The sequence below is a fragment of the Quercus robur genome, chromosome 5, assembly GCF_932294415.1.
Source record: "Quercus robur chromosome 5, dhQueRobu3.1, whole genome shotgun sequence".
NCBI classification, from domain to species: Eukaryota; Viridiplantae; Streptophyta; class Magnoliopsida; order Fagales; family Fagaceae; genus Quercus; species Quercus robur.
In genome coordinates this window covers 40,676,644-40,691,512 of record NC_065538.1, presented here as the reverse complement: position 1 = coordinate 40,691,512, position 14,869 = coordinate 40,676,644, and the positions used below count along the sequence as shown (strand labels likewise).

At 36.3% G+C, this 14,869-nt stretch overlaps 2 protein-coding genes across 4 annotated transcripts; one reads left to right on the top strand and one right to left on the bottom strand.

Annotated features, from left to right (window-relative positions):
- Positions 1-739: 739 nt before the first annotated feature.
- Positions 740-7,828, top strand: LOC126725925 (cold-responsive protein kinase 1-like). Of its 3 annotated transcripts, XM_050430943.1 has the most exons (8): positions 740-1,161; positions 1,601-1,659; positions 1,902-2,025; positions 3,521-3,633; positions 4,401-4,611; positions 4,707-4,944; positions 6,528-6,678; positions 7,156-7,828. In XM_050430943.1, exons 3-8 carry the CDS (start codon positions 1,950-1,952, stop codon positions 7,471-7,473), a joined length of 1,107 nt encoding a protein of 368 aa, XP_050286900.1. In that variant the 5' UTR covers positions 740-1,161; positions 1,601-1,659; positions 1,902-1,949; the 3' UTR covers positions 7,474-7,828. The 3 variants fall into 3 exon arrangements, with proteins under 3 accessions (XP_050286900.1, XP_050286899.1, XP_050286901.1); XM_050430942.1 differs by lacking the exon at positions 1,601-1,659; XM_050430944.1 differs by lacking the exons at positions 740-1,161; positions 1,601-1,659; positions 3,521-3,633 and having other exon boundaries at positions 1,778-2,025.
- A 175-nt stretch (positions 7,829-8,003) lies between these two features.
- LOC126725926 (clathrin light chain 2-like) lies at positions 8,004-11,186 on the bottom strand. The gene is made up of 3 exons (XM_050430945.1): positions 10,627-11,186; positions 8,841-8,994; positions 8,004-8,744 (listed from the first exon to the last, which is right to left on the bottom strand). The coding sequence occupies exons 1-3, from the start codon at positions 11,034-11,036 to the stop codon at positions 8,304-8,306; spliced, it is 1,005 nt and encodes a 334-aa protein (XP_050286902.1). The 5' UTR covers positions 11,037-11,186; the 3' UTR covers positions 8,004-8,303.
- Positions 11,187-14,869: the final 3,683 nt, after the last annotated feature.

The following is a 14,869-nucleotide window of genomic DNA, read 5'->3' as shown; positions in this document are numbered from 1 at the left end:
ACTTTTATTTAAGGACAAAATTTAGTTACAAAATTGGTTATAACCTAAGACTACAACCTTACTTAATATCTTTTTATTGGAGGTGAATTTTAACAAATCCACTGTTGGATAACATTTTTTTTCTTATATCCTCCATGCTTGTAAAATTTCTAGAAAATTAAAGATTAATAGCTACATCATCAATAAATTGTTTAAATTGCAATTTTTTGTAGTTTAAAATTCTGTATCAAATATAAGATTATAGATTATATAGTAAATAATATTTGATTTACACAAAATTTGACATATTTATTAAGAGCATAAAGAATATGCAATTTAATAGTTAGATTGTCAAAATATGTAGTAATATTTATTTTATTTAATAAGGTTATAATTTTATATTATAACTAATTTTGTAACTAAACTTTGACTATTTTGTATTTATATTTTGAAAATCTTATTATTTTATATATGAGTACACGGCACACGGTTTTAGTTTGACCCTAATGTATTAAACTAGATAATCTGCTATACATAAACATGTGCGAGGACTTCCACTTGAATTGATTTAGGAGTAAATTGATTAATGTATTGGGTGAGTGTGGACCGTGGATACAGTAGAAAGACCAAAAATGGTGACGTTTGTTTTTTTTTTTTGATAAGTAAAATGGTGACGTTTGTTGGATGAAAATAAATAAATAAATAAAAATAGAAATAGAAAGAAGGGTCACTGTCGGGACGTAAAGGTGGGAAATGTAAACGGAAAAATGGTGAATAAATATAGTCAGAAATGAGAACGTGCAAACACTGCAGCTCCTCCTCAATATCGTTGGACCTTTTCTCACTCTTATAAACAAACTCACAAAGTCCACAATTACAATTGCAATCACAAACATCAAACTCATCTTCACCAACACCCACTACTTCTTTTTATTATTTTTTTTTTCGAAATAGCCCACTACTCTTTCTTCCTATTATTTATATGTATATTTATTTTTGTTACAATTAATAGTTTTAACCACAACCGGCCGGCCACAAAAAATTTTGAAAATCAAACCAAAGCCTATTTCTTGTTTCCGTTTTTTTTTTTTCCCCCTAAAAACTCTACGCTCTTTAATCGAAATTCAGAAGCCTAACTCCAACTCCAACTGGATTGGTTTAGTTTTTTTTTCTGTTAACCAGGTAATTATTCTTGATTACTACCAACTTAACAACTTTTAATTACTTTGCTCTGTGTTTGTTGGGGTGGTGGATCTGATGTGCTTGTTTCAGTTTTCATTACTTGCTTTGCTTGTCGGAAAGTTCTTTGATCATAATGCAACGAACTTTGGTGGTATGAGCTGGTTCGGTTTTTTTTTTTTTTTTTTTTTTTTTTCAATTTTTTATGTTATATTTGTCTAATTATGCAAAATAAGTTGCTTCAATGACAGAATTTGTGTATATATCTGTGTGTGTGTGTGGAAATTGATTATTGAGTTTTATATTAATTCTGGAAATATATTACCTAAGAGCTAATTTAACTTAATTATTTATAAAAATATTACCTATAGCTCTGGTGGTGAATGAAATATATAATCAATTATTATCTAAGAGCTAATTTTCATTTAGGGATTTTTTTCAGGTGTGAGGGAGGGGTAGTTGCAAGTGAGACGTGTTGTCTTTTTTTTCCGTGTGTGATTGGTGTGTAAGAGTCAACATTTTACCAAATGTGGAAATTTGAAATAATCAAATTAAGGTCATGAGTTGAATTTTCATGGATTCAATCTGTTTCTTAATCCTCAAATTTTCTTTGATTTTTTTTTTTTTGGTTAAGAAATGGAAATTTTATGTTGACTTCAAGAAAGATGAGCTGTATGCTTTGTTTGAAGTGATTATATTGAATGCATTCTTTTTGTGTCTCATTTCGCTTTGTGTGTTGAAAGGTATAATTATACAATCAAGAAAATAGCAGTGACATATTGTAGACAATTATGGGTTGTAATTGCTTTGGAGGCTCAAGACTTGAGAAAAAAAAGGGTTCTGCTAATTCTCATCATGAGATAGATGGTAAGGACTTAAACGAGCAACCTTTGTCATCTTTTATGTTCTGTCAACTACAATAGAAACTGAATTCCATTATTTTTGTTTGTAATTGATGCATGTTGCATAATAATTATGTTTCATTGGGGAGCTTTTTGGCCTGTCTTTGACACATGAAGTGATGAAACTTTTATTTTTTATTTTTTATTTTTTATTTTTTTTTTATTTTTTATGTCCATTTGCAAGAGCAACATTGTTGGATACTAAGTGATGCAATTTCTTCTTTGAAAAAAAAAAAAAAAATCTGCTGAAATGTTTATTCTAAAACTTATAAGGCAAATCCATCTTATATCAATGAGTACATTCATACTTTGGAAGAGGTTGTGGTCATGCACTTAAGTGATTTAGCCATTCCGGAGTTGCTGTAAGCCATTCATCTCTCTCTCTCTCTCCTTGAGACCAAAACCTAGGGCTAGTGAAACTGAGCTATGAATTCAACTCAATTGCTTTAAGCACAAGTGCTGGAGCAAGTAATATCAACCTCTTTTAGGCTTACGGAAAACAAACTTTGAGAGACTTCTTATCAGATTGCCGAATTGATTCTGTATTGAATTCAGGGATTTGGGATCTGGTGGAAAGGTGCATTCTTTAACAGTTGCACTTATGTACAGTACAATAACAACAAAACCTTATTTTTGGGTTGGCTATAGTCTATCGATTCTCAACAAACTAATTGGGGCTGGCCACATGTATTCTTCTCCACTATTCTATACTTTCCAAAATCATACTCTATATCACCTCTTTAATCAACATGTTGCACATGTACATGGGCCTCAAATTCAAAACTTCATTAATGGTTAGATCGATATGAGCTGGTGCATAACCCTGTTAAAAGCCAGATGCAGTTTTATGTTCAATTATGAGGGCTTTCTTTCTTCTTATTCTTCTTCTTTTTTCAAATTTAAACTACTTATCTTTATTTTTCTTTCATAAAAATTCTCTCTCTCTCTCTCCGTGGTACATTTTTTAGCATTTTACTCTATTACAGTTTTGAATTATTTTAATAATAAACCCACAATTGGAAGGGGGGAAAAGGATTTTAATTGTTGTTTAATTCTCCATGTTATCTGAGTCACATTGGTTTGCTTACATTATTAGCCGAAGCTTGTAAAATAGAAGATTCTAATTTGACTAGTGAAGCAGTCTCTGGTATTTTTTAGCTGCTCTTGGTATTGATTTTTGACTTGAGAAAAGGTTATTTAGGTGCTCTGAGTTGTATTTTCATAAAAGCTTTAGATATGCCATCAATGCAAAAAATGTATCAGTACTTTGGGCTCATTGTATCATCATAGTTAATAGTAGCAGCGCAGCCATGCTTTAGGTTACAACTAATATGCATCTGAATTAATGTAATCTATGGCACTCTTTTTTCCCCTTTTCTCTCAAGTCTTCAAGCATTGCCATACTTTCCATTTCATCTTTATGATTTCTCTCCATTTTTTCTCTTCCTTCTTTTGCCTAGAGAACTTGCTTGGGAATATTAAAAATTTTTCACACAAGGAGTTAAGATTGGCAACGGACAATTTTCATCCAAGTAATAAGATAGGGCAAGGTGGTTTTGGAACTGTTTACAAGGTATCAGAATTTACAGATGATTTTACATTTTCAAGTTTACAGGATTAGCACACAGTTATTATCATTTTGGAAAATTTGAACTTATTATAAAGATTCTTTGAAGGTACTTATAGAACTACTTAGACATATACATACTTCTGTTTGTTCTTCTCCCTTCCCCAACCTTCACCCCCCCACCCCCCCTCCTCCCAAAAAAATCCCATTTCATTTTCATGGTCAATTTTCACAACTAGTTATGAGACATACATAATGAATGTAAAAGATTTTTCAACTCCAGGTATTCAGTGACATGGGAAAGTGCCTTTTCATTGGTTGGCTCAAAACTTATTGCACAAAAAACTTGAAAGATGATTGCTGACAACCTCAAAATTTGAAGTTATAACAGTAAATCTTTATCAAGTTGGAATAGGTTCATAATAAACAACAAATTCTCTGTATGATTATAGATTAAAGAAAACTTGAATTTTGTTATCTTGCTTTCTGATCTGCATTTTCTGATGTGTAGGATACATATTTTGTTAGTCAAGTTGTCTTGAAGAAAATTACCTCCAACATGAATTGGCTTCTCTGACTTCTTACTTTCTCTCTCAAAGAATATGATTAAAAAGCTTGGTTTATTTAAGTTTAATGTCTTTCTGGCTAGTCAAACTTCTGTGAAGGACAAACTCACATATGATTATGTTAATATATTAAGGAATAAAAAAAAAAAATGTTTTTTTTCCATGCGGTGTTCCAAATACTTAATTACTGTATTGCAATTTTGCTAGGGAACCCTAAAAAGTGGAATAGAAGTTGCTGTGAAGACACTTTCTGCCCAGTCGAAGCAGGGATTGCGTGAATTTTTGACTGAGATTAATACCATATCAAATGTCAGGCATCCGAACCTTGTTGAGTTGTTAGGGTGCTGTGTTCAAGAATCTAACCGGATTTTAGTATATGAATATGTAGAAAATAACAGCCTTGATCGTGCGTTGTTAGGTAATTTAGAGAAACCCATTAGTGTGCTATATGAAATTGAGGTATTTATACACAATGAGGCTTGAAAATGTAATCTTTTTTCTTCATGTTTGTAGGTTCGAAGAGTCGAAACATCAAATTGGATTGGGGGAAAAGATCCGCTATCTGCCTGGGCACTGCTAGGGGTCTTGCATTTCTTCATGAAGAACTCATACCGCATATTGTGCATCGAGATATCAAAGCTAGTAATATACTTCTTGACAAAGATTTCAACCCAAAAATTGGTGACTTTGGCTTGGCTAAACTTTTCCCAGATGACATCACTCACATTAGTACAAGAATTGCTGGAACAACGTATGTTATCTTTCAAATTTCCTGTTGACTGTTGTTTCATATTTAATGTTACAGCTTCCTTTTATTATTATAAGATCCTTAAAGATTTCATTGTAACCATAGCTATTCTAGAGGTTATTTAAGTGTGCTGCAGTGGGAACTTCCAAAAAATGGAATTATGTTCTCTGAATCTTAGCGGCACAAATTTTATAAAAGGGCTGGTGATCTTGGCCACAATTTGAGCTGCAGCTGTCAATCAGGACAGTAGAGAATCATATTTCAGAACAGAATTCTCCATCTTAAGTCACAATATAGGAAGCATAAAATAAGCTCCTGATGTACCGTCAATATGATTCGTGTTGTCAGAACCACATGCATTTTATGCGAAACACTAGAGAAAAAAAAAAAAAGGATAAAGATGTGATCAACCATAGAAGAAACAGTCTGCACATAACAAAAAGTTCCTGATGCATCATTGAACCTTGTGAACAATCCAGTTCCCTGATATATATGTATACTTGATATTCAGGAACCATTATTATTAACCACTTATCTATGTAAAACTACTCTTATTAACTGGACAAAAGAGTATAATGTTGAACTTATATAAAATAAAATAAAAAAGAGTATAGTGTTGAAGAAGATAAAACTGCAGGAAGAAGAAGAAATGCTTTAATGGATAATCTAATAGCCCCTTATGTCTAATGTGGATGCTTTGGTGGGAGAGGAATAATTTTACTTTTAATGGGATGGAGAGTTCTGTTATAAACAGTCTGCACATAAAAAAAATTCCTAACGCATCATTGAAGCTTTGTGAACTGTACAGTTCCCTGATATATACTTGATATGAACCATTATTATTAACTGCATTTATCTATGCAAATAATAATAATATAATAAAATAAAATTTATAAAAAACAAAAACTTTCTTATTAACTGGACGATAGAGCATAATGTTGAAGAAGATAAAACTGCAGGAAGAAGAAGAAATGCTTTCATGGATAATCTCATGGCCCCTTATGTCTAATGTGGATGCTTTGGAGGGAGAGGAATAAGGCATTCACTTATAGATTATCAACACTCATTCATAGAAGTTTGTGTATACAACCTACGTACAAAAATAAATAATGTGCCCTTTTACAATATAAGTATTGTTTATATATATATAGTTAGAACTCAGAAGATGAACAAGACTTGAATAAAATTTGTCTCTTATTCGTGTTATAATATGTACTCCTGCATATATTTTCAGTTACCCCAGTCCAACTCTTTATGGTTTGAATTACTTTTGTTTTTGTTACGCCTAGATCTTGATTGCACTAGCTAGATGAATTTGCATGCCTCTTTTGGCAACTTATTGGACAACTATTGTCAATACTTGATCAGTCCATACTTTTCACTAAGCATGATTTCTGTAACATTTATCTTATATGAATTAGATGTTTCCACTTAAAGGCAAATTTGCTAATTGTTTGAGTAACCAACCAGAGCTGTGTAGTGTATAATTATGTAAAAACTGCAAAAGGGCCCTTGTTTAGGTTTAAATTTTATGATAAGTGAAAGCAGGTGCATTACAATTCATGACTTGCTTTTGTTCTGTGCAGTGGTTATTTGGCACCTGAATATGCCTTGGGTGGTCAGTTAACCATGAAGGCTGATGTTTACAGTTTTGGAGTCCTTATACTTGAAATAATTAGTGGCAGAAGCAGTGCAAAGGCGAACTGGGGAGGGATGGAGAAATTTCTTTTGGAATGGGTGTGTTGATTTTTCCTTTCCTATCTTCAATAAAATTCTCAGTAGTTTCTGACATCTGCTGCTCCCCTCATTGATATATCTTATTAAATGACAAAGTAAAAGAAAGGGTTGTCTTACTACAGTTTTGAAGTATAATGAACCTACAGTATAACGAAAACTAATCAACATACTCATTAATTCAGAGGAATATTTGTTTTTAGATTGAAGATTGAAAAGCTGTTTCCTTGTCTTCATCCTTGATCCTCTCTCTCTCTCTCTCTCTCTCTCAAGAGGCCTGTCAACCATTAGTGGTATTAGTTTTGTTAATTATCCCTGTTGCTCCATTCAATCAAGATCTTCAATTTTAGGGACCACGTCTTGCCCCTTTTTCTTCTTCATAAATGCAGTGATCTGTCTGGCATACTCTCTTAGGTCTTGCTCATATATGATTCATTACCCATCTCCTACCCTTTAACAACTACTGTTTGGTTTAATTAGGCATGGGAGCTCTACCAAGAAAATAGACTCTTGGAGCTAGTGGATCCAGAACTGGAAGGATATCCTCAGGAAGAAATCATTAGATACATGAAGGTAGCATTTTTCTGCAGCCAAGCAATAGCGAGCCGAAGGCCACTGATGAGCCAGGTTGTAGAGATGCTCTCAAGGAATATCCGGTTGAATGAGAAGGAACTTACAGCCCCTGGTTTTTTCACAGATGCAGGGGAATCGTCCTCAAAAAAAGGATCAATCATGGAATCTACCAGCTATCAAATGAGCTCTGTCCCAGAGACAATTACACAGGTAACCCCTAGATGAAGAATGAGATTGACTCATTTTATTGCACATCAAGGTTGATGCAGTGAACCACTTGTTCCAGAATGCATGGGTCTCCCATTAGTTAATATATTTTTCTGTATTTAGTTACAAATTTTGTAAATTTCTTTTGTCCTTTTAGGTTGAGGATTCCAGCAGTCTCCCTCTCTCTCTTAAGAGTTTTTTTTTTTTTTTCCTCTTTTAAATTCTTTGGTGCTCGGATTTGCTTCGAGTGGGATGATTGCAAGTTGTGGAAGATATACAATGCAATTTTACCTTATACATGATTTGACTATTGTTTATGATTATATTTTATTATTATAGAGTGATGATAGAAGTGGAACAGTTGATTGGTCAATACTCTCTTTCTCTCTCGCATTGCATGTGTGCAGGGAAACCGTCTCATTTAACTTGCATATAATCTGGCATTTGTTTGCATCAAAACAATTAAGTAGTGTTTCCAAACCAATATTATAAAAGAAATGAACGGGCAACTAACCTTACCAATATAAGAAAAGGTCCACTAAACCGGCTTTGATCCTTACCAAAGGTAAAATGTTGGTACAAAAGACCAATTTCATAAATGACGTGAAAATAATGACAATTTTCAATCTCAACCATAACATATCACACAAATGCAAAAATAGGATTCCAGTCAATGTTGAAGAAATGGAACCAACCACTACTCCATGAAAAAACATTATCGCAACTTCTAAGATTTTAGAATTAGGGAATAAGATAACAGATTTAAAACACGAGAATCAAAGAAATGGGAAGAACAACAAATAAGAAGAAAGGTTTTGTATGGAAGAAAGTAATTGATGCTGCTATTGTTATGCTGCTGCAGACTCTTCAGCATTAGGAGCAGGAACTTCTTGTTCGGAAGTGTTTGGAGTACCATTAGAGGTGGCATCTTTGACAGGCTCTCCTCCCACTGCAGCTCCCGTTGCATTTGATGCTGCATCTTTCCCTTTCTTAGCATCTTTTCCATCCTTTCCATCTTTGCCATCCTTAGCAGGCGCAGGTGGGGGTGGTATCATGTGGGGAGGGGGAGTGTGCTTTAGCTTCACCAGTATCTGACGCATCCTTGAAAGATCAGTGGGTTTCCCAGGCTTTGGGCCCTGGACAACTGTGATCGATGGCTTCTTGTCTTGATCTTTCTTGCCTCTCTTCTTCTCAATGTTGGGAACCTCATATGGAATGAGCTCTGCTATTGCTTTCCAGTACTGCTTGTCTGCTTCTTTATGGAATTTCTCTTGGTTAGCCAAGAATAACTGCGCCAGAGACACACAGATTGTCTAGCATTAAGAAGACCAGAACCAGAGTATAAAATAAGATCGCTGCATTAAAATAACTTCAACATTTTTTACCTTCTCCCTTTCTCTGTTGTTAACCTTACTAGTCTCAACATTAAGCTTCCTTTTCTCATAAAAACCTTGAATATACTCCTCAGCTTCTATAATAATCTGGTTTCTCATTTCTTTCTCTCTCTTCTCCTTTTCCTCAAGCTGAATGGCATTTTGACTGCACCAGCAAATTCATAGTTTCTCCTTTCTTAAATATGATTAGCAGTTCCAATAGAATTCAAAAGGATAAAGAATATTCACATTCAAAATTAGTAAATAACACAGATGGTGTTTTCTATTAGAGAATGTCAGACATTTGGCTTCTTACATTTTGCCTCACGTTATAATATTTTGGTGATATACCGAAAAAGAAAAAGCCTAGAAGTCTAGCATCACAACTATTGTTAACCTAAAACTGGTTCACTTTGCAGCAATCACGCTTCTACTTCAATTTGCAAAGTAAGGGTTCACAGCTGGTTCACTGACGTCTGACAAACATGTTGCTCATTTTGAGCAACAAAAGAAGTACCAACACCAAGACCCACAAAATCGTATCCCCCTATTACATGCATAACATCACAGGGTCTCCCTGCATGTGAGAAATGATTACTCAACCATTGGAATCAACACAGTAACAAGGTTTGGCCACAGAGGGACCAATTCATATATAAGCAACAGCTTTCTAGGGTCACACCATTTGAATTTGTTAGGAGTCTACAATATTGCTGTAGTCCATTATAATGATAGAATTGTATACTGCACTGTACTATAAACTGACAGTTGTTAGCTACTGATTCAGTTATTTAGTTAGGCTCACTGGTGGGAAATTGATATTGATATCTTGTATATAGGCCACCGGAAAGAATAAGAGAAGTAACCAGAAAATTAACTACAATTCAGTTCTAAACTTCTTCTCTATTCTCGGAGGCTGATTACCCTCAAAGTAATCTTCATCATCTTACTCAACTACCAAGAGCTTAACAGAATTTGAAGGTCCACTTGTATTTCAACCTTTCTACCAAAGAACTTCACTTAATCACAATCAATGTTATAACATGAACTAACATATTTCCATCGGGGAGGGTGGTTCAAATCCCTAATTCCCTCAACACTATCTATCAAATAATCTAAAAAATAACATGAACTAACATTAACATAGTAAATCATCCAGTAGAATAAAGTAAATAGCCCAGATCTAGAAACAAGACATTTTCCCTTACAGTCCAATTCTGATTCTCTAGAATTTAGCAAAGATTCAAAAGTTAAAATATATATATATATATATATATATTTTTTTTTTTTTTTCACTTTTGAATACATATGTGTGTGCGTGTGTGTGAGAGGACTCCATATGTAAAATACTGATCCAAGTTCTGAAATTCAGTAATCTCTCAATGATCATAATAAATAAAGCCATCGATTCAACTAAGATGATCTAATCATGTATTGAATAAAGCCATATAATCATCTAAGATGATCTGATCTAATCATGTATATTCAACTAAAACATTCCAAAAATATTACTTCATTTAATCTCTTTCCACAAGCAAATAAGTTTATATTATTATTTTTTATTTTTTATTTACAGACCGATCTAACAGTTAAAACATCTTCGAATAAACTGAAAAACCGAAAAAAGATCAAAATCACTCTCTAAGAATGAATATTTTAAAAAAAAAAAATTACAGATCTAAGCAGATTGCAACAAAATACAAATTAGATCTGGAAAAATCAACAAATCAGAGAATTCAAGTCTCACAAAGATTAAATAAATCAAAAAATAATAAATCAAAAGGACTGAAATGCTCACCGCCTCCATTCACGAAGAGCAAAACCTTCCTCTGGCTCCATTTCGGTCGGTGGCGGAAGCACCGGACCGTCGGAGCTGAAAACGCCGTCGTCGATGCCGTTTTCACCGAAACCAGCGTAACCGTTCTCGTTCCCATTTCCATTATCCACGTGGATCGGGTTGAACGGAGATTGGGAGTAGCCAGGGTTTGGATCGTCGAATCCGTAGATCTCAGGCGATGCGGAGGCGTGGTCGACGGCCACGTCACCGTCAGCTGGAAATCCTCCGGATGGGAAGCTGGAGAAAGAAGCATAGCCTTCGCCGGCGGCGGTGAAGCTCTGTTCATCTTCGTCGTCAATGAAATGACTATTCGATGCGTTCACGTTAATCTCCTCCTCGCCATCGATGCCGTACGCGTCGAAGGAAGACATTGCTCTCTCTCTCTCTCTCTCTCTAAAAATACAAGTAAAAACACTCACTTTTCTCTCTCGACCTGGACCTGTGTGTCTGTGAAAATGTGAGCAAATTTTTTTTTTTTTTTTGAGAAACAAATGAGAGCAAATTGGAAGTACTACCTTTTATATACTTAATGGGGTGGGTGACGGAAATGAGACGCCCAACAAGCCATTGAAAATTATATATTGTCAAGTAGAAGGTTTTTTTTTTTTTTTTTACACTGCTAAAACGACGTTGTTTTTGCATTTCTTTCTTTTGACTTTGACTTGCTTTGGGTAATTTCCGCCTTGCCTATATCCTTTTCTATTTTTTATGAGCTGGTTTTTTTTTTTTTTTTTTTTGGTGGGTACAGTACATTGAAGTAAGAAGGTACTTGGCAACCACTAACTACCAACTACCGGTGACGTGTCCTCTTTTTTCTTTTTTAAGAATTTGTAATTTTTTTTTTTTCCAATTAAAAACCTATGATGTTATTTTTACTCAGTGCTGTTGTTTGTGTTTGCGTGTTAGATTCATATTGTATCGACCTATGAGTATTTGATTATATAAGACACTAACTTGACACATTTATTAAACAAGTTAAAATTCTTTAACACTAACACAACCTATTTATTAAACAAGTCAGTCGTGTCGACTTATTTATTAGATTTTATCAAAGTGTAAAAAATACATATTTTAGTATTAATCAAGTTGACTTGAACTATGAAAATCCAAAATAATAATAATAATAATAATAATATAAATTTCAGAATTAACTAGTAATTGCATCACAGATAATCATTTAAAACTAAAGTATATCTTAATATCACAAATAATCAATCACAATATGCCAAAAAAAAAAAAAAATCACAACAATTAATAAGTTTATATACCTAAAAATTGAAGGGTACATTGGTAAAATGCCATTTAATAAAACGGGTCAAACAAGTTTCATGGGTTGGACATGAACTCGACATGTTTATTAAATAAGTCAGTCATGTCAATCCGAATATGACACAAACCCATTAAGTTTCAACCTATAACCTACTAATTTTGCGTCGAATCGGGTTCATAGGTTGCATCGAATTTTGACACCCCTACATGTACTCAAAATTTTCAAACAACTACAACTTACCAAAATTGTAAAATATATATATATATATTGTGGGGACCGACCCAGAATAACAAGTTGGCTGGGCCTTGGGCCTGTCCGAGGATCATTCTGTCCGAGGAGACGTCGCGGCCCAGAATCCTTGCTCAGACCCACTAGGGCGAAGAAACCATGTTCGAGGAGTAATTCCTCCTCGGACATTCCAAAGTCCAGGTCAATGATGCATCTCGGTTACTGTAGCCCTCACTCCAAACACGTAAAAAGAAGGAAGACTCAAAATATCCCAGCAAAGGCTGTCACCACCACATTAAATGCACCACAACTACTCTCCTGGCCGCATTAATGAAAAGAAGACCCTTGAACAGTGCTACCTTGGTCACTGCAACTCACAAAGAACTGGTAAGCGCATCTGATGGGACAGGTGCTCAAGTGGGAGTTTGGATGATCAACAAGTGTAAGGCCTAGATGATAAAAGAGGGCCTATATAATATGTAAGAGTCCCTCAACAGAGGAGGACGAAAAGAGAGAGGAAAGAGGAGAGGGGAGCAAGGATTCATTGTATGAATGCATAACTATGAATAAAACTTCCACTTTCACATCCATTTTCTTTATTCACGTTTCTACATCCACTAAGGACATGCAACGAATCGTCTAAGCCAACCGAAACCAAGTTCTTCAGCCCATACTCTACAAAATTCATTGTGTGGGACTTTTTGGGCCAAGGCCTAACCATCCAAGACCGGGTTAACTAAAATCATGCCCCCTACAATTGGCGCCGTCTGTGGGAAGAACTAAGGTATCAGTTAGCACAACGGTCGAGCATGGCAGAACTAGGTCCACACCAGGAGAATCCTCACCAGGTTAACTCTCGACAGACAGAACCCATTGAGTCCTAGCGGCAAAATAACCCTGCCAACCCAGGCGGCAAAGGGAATCGTAAGGGAAGCGTGCATACTACCCAGACGAGCCAGAGTCACACCCAGATACGTAGTCACGTATCCCAGAGGTGAAATAGTCATCAGGCCATGCAGCGAGAGATAGATGACCTGAAAAGGAAGTTACAAAATGTACAGCGAAAGCGATCTCCCTCTAGCTCAGATAAGTCCTCTAATGGGGAGGATGCGAATTATCGACGAAGGTCGAGAACCCCCCCCAAGTGAAACCTTTTCTTATGAAAGAGAACCACGCCTTGTACGAAAATATGAGAGCCCATCCAGCAAGGGTTTGGGAAATGATGCTATAAATAGGGCGCTAGACCAGATTTCAAGGTCCCTTCATGTACAGAATCGAAGGGGCTAAGCTGCCTCGACGCTTTAACCAACCAACGTTCACCATCTATAATGGCCGAGCAAACCCGGTGGAGCACGTGAGTCAGTTTAACCAAAAAATGGCTATCTACTAGCAAAATGAAGCCCTGATGTGCAAAGTCTTCCCATCCAGCTTGGGACCAATGGCAATGAGGTGGTTCAACAGCCTAAAGACAAATTTCATAGGCTCATGCAAGCAGCTCACTCAGGCTTTCTGCTCCCACTTTATTACAAATAGCAGAGTCCCTCGACCCCTCAGTTCGCTGTTATCCTTGTTCATGCACGAGGGAGAGACCCTGAAATCATATTCGGATAGATATTGGGAGATGTATAACGAGTTAGATGAGAACCACGATGATGTTGCTATCAGCACATTTAAAAGCGGTCTCCCCACCGAGCATGGCTTAAGGAAATCTCTCACTGGTAAACCAGTTGCCAATGTTCATCAGTTGATGGATAGGATCGACAAGTACAAAAGGGTGGAAGAAGATCAGCTACAAGGAAAGGGAAAGGAGAAGATCATTCCCCCCAAAGCGAATGATTTTAGGTCGGAACGATATAACCATAACTAGCCAAGGAAAGATTTTTCGCGACAGGCTGGACAGAATAACACGCAAATGGTGAATGCCGTGTTCAGGGAGCTAATACAACAAGTGCTGGAGAAAGTAAGGAACGAGCCCTACTTCAGATGGCCGGGAAAGATGGCTGGAGACCCTTCAAAACGTAACCAGAACCTATATTGCCACTATCATCAGGACCATGGGCATACCACTGAGGATTGCAGGAATCTATGGAATCACCTAGATCAGTTGGTCCGAGAAGAGAAGCTACGTCATCTTTTGCACCCCTCGAGCGGCCATCCCGGTCAAGCAATGCAAGAGACTCGAAAGGATGTGTCATTAAGACCCCCCATCGGAACGATACACGTCATCCTCGCTGCACCAGAAAGAACTGGGCCATCTCTTTCCAGGGTACTGGCTGTTGGTCGGCTCCCCTCCGAGGACAGGCAAAGAGAACCTAAAAGGTCTAAAAAGGGAAACTCTTTGATACTAGGATTCTCGGACGAGGATAAGAGGGGAACTATCCAATCTCACGACGATGCCTTAGTGGTTACGTTAAGAATCGGAGGCTTTGATGTGAGAAGGGTGTTAGTAGACCCGGGAAGCGCAGTAGAGGTAATGTACCCTGATTTATACATGGGGTTGAACCTGAGGCCGGAGGATTTGACGGCTTATGACTCCCCCCTTATCAGCTTCGAAGGGAAGACTGTTACGCCAAAGGGGCAGATCAGACTACCCATACAGACTAGATCGGAGGTGGTGGAGGTAAATTTTATCGTGGTCGATGCTTACTCACCCTACACAGCGATAGTAGCCAGGCCATGGATCCACGCCCTGGAAGCCGTATCCTC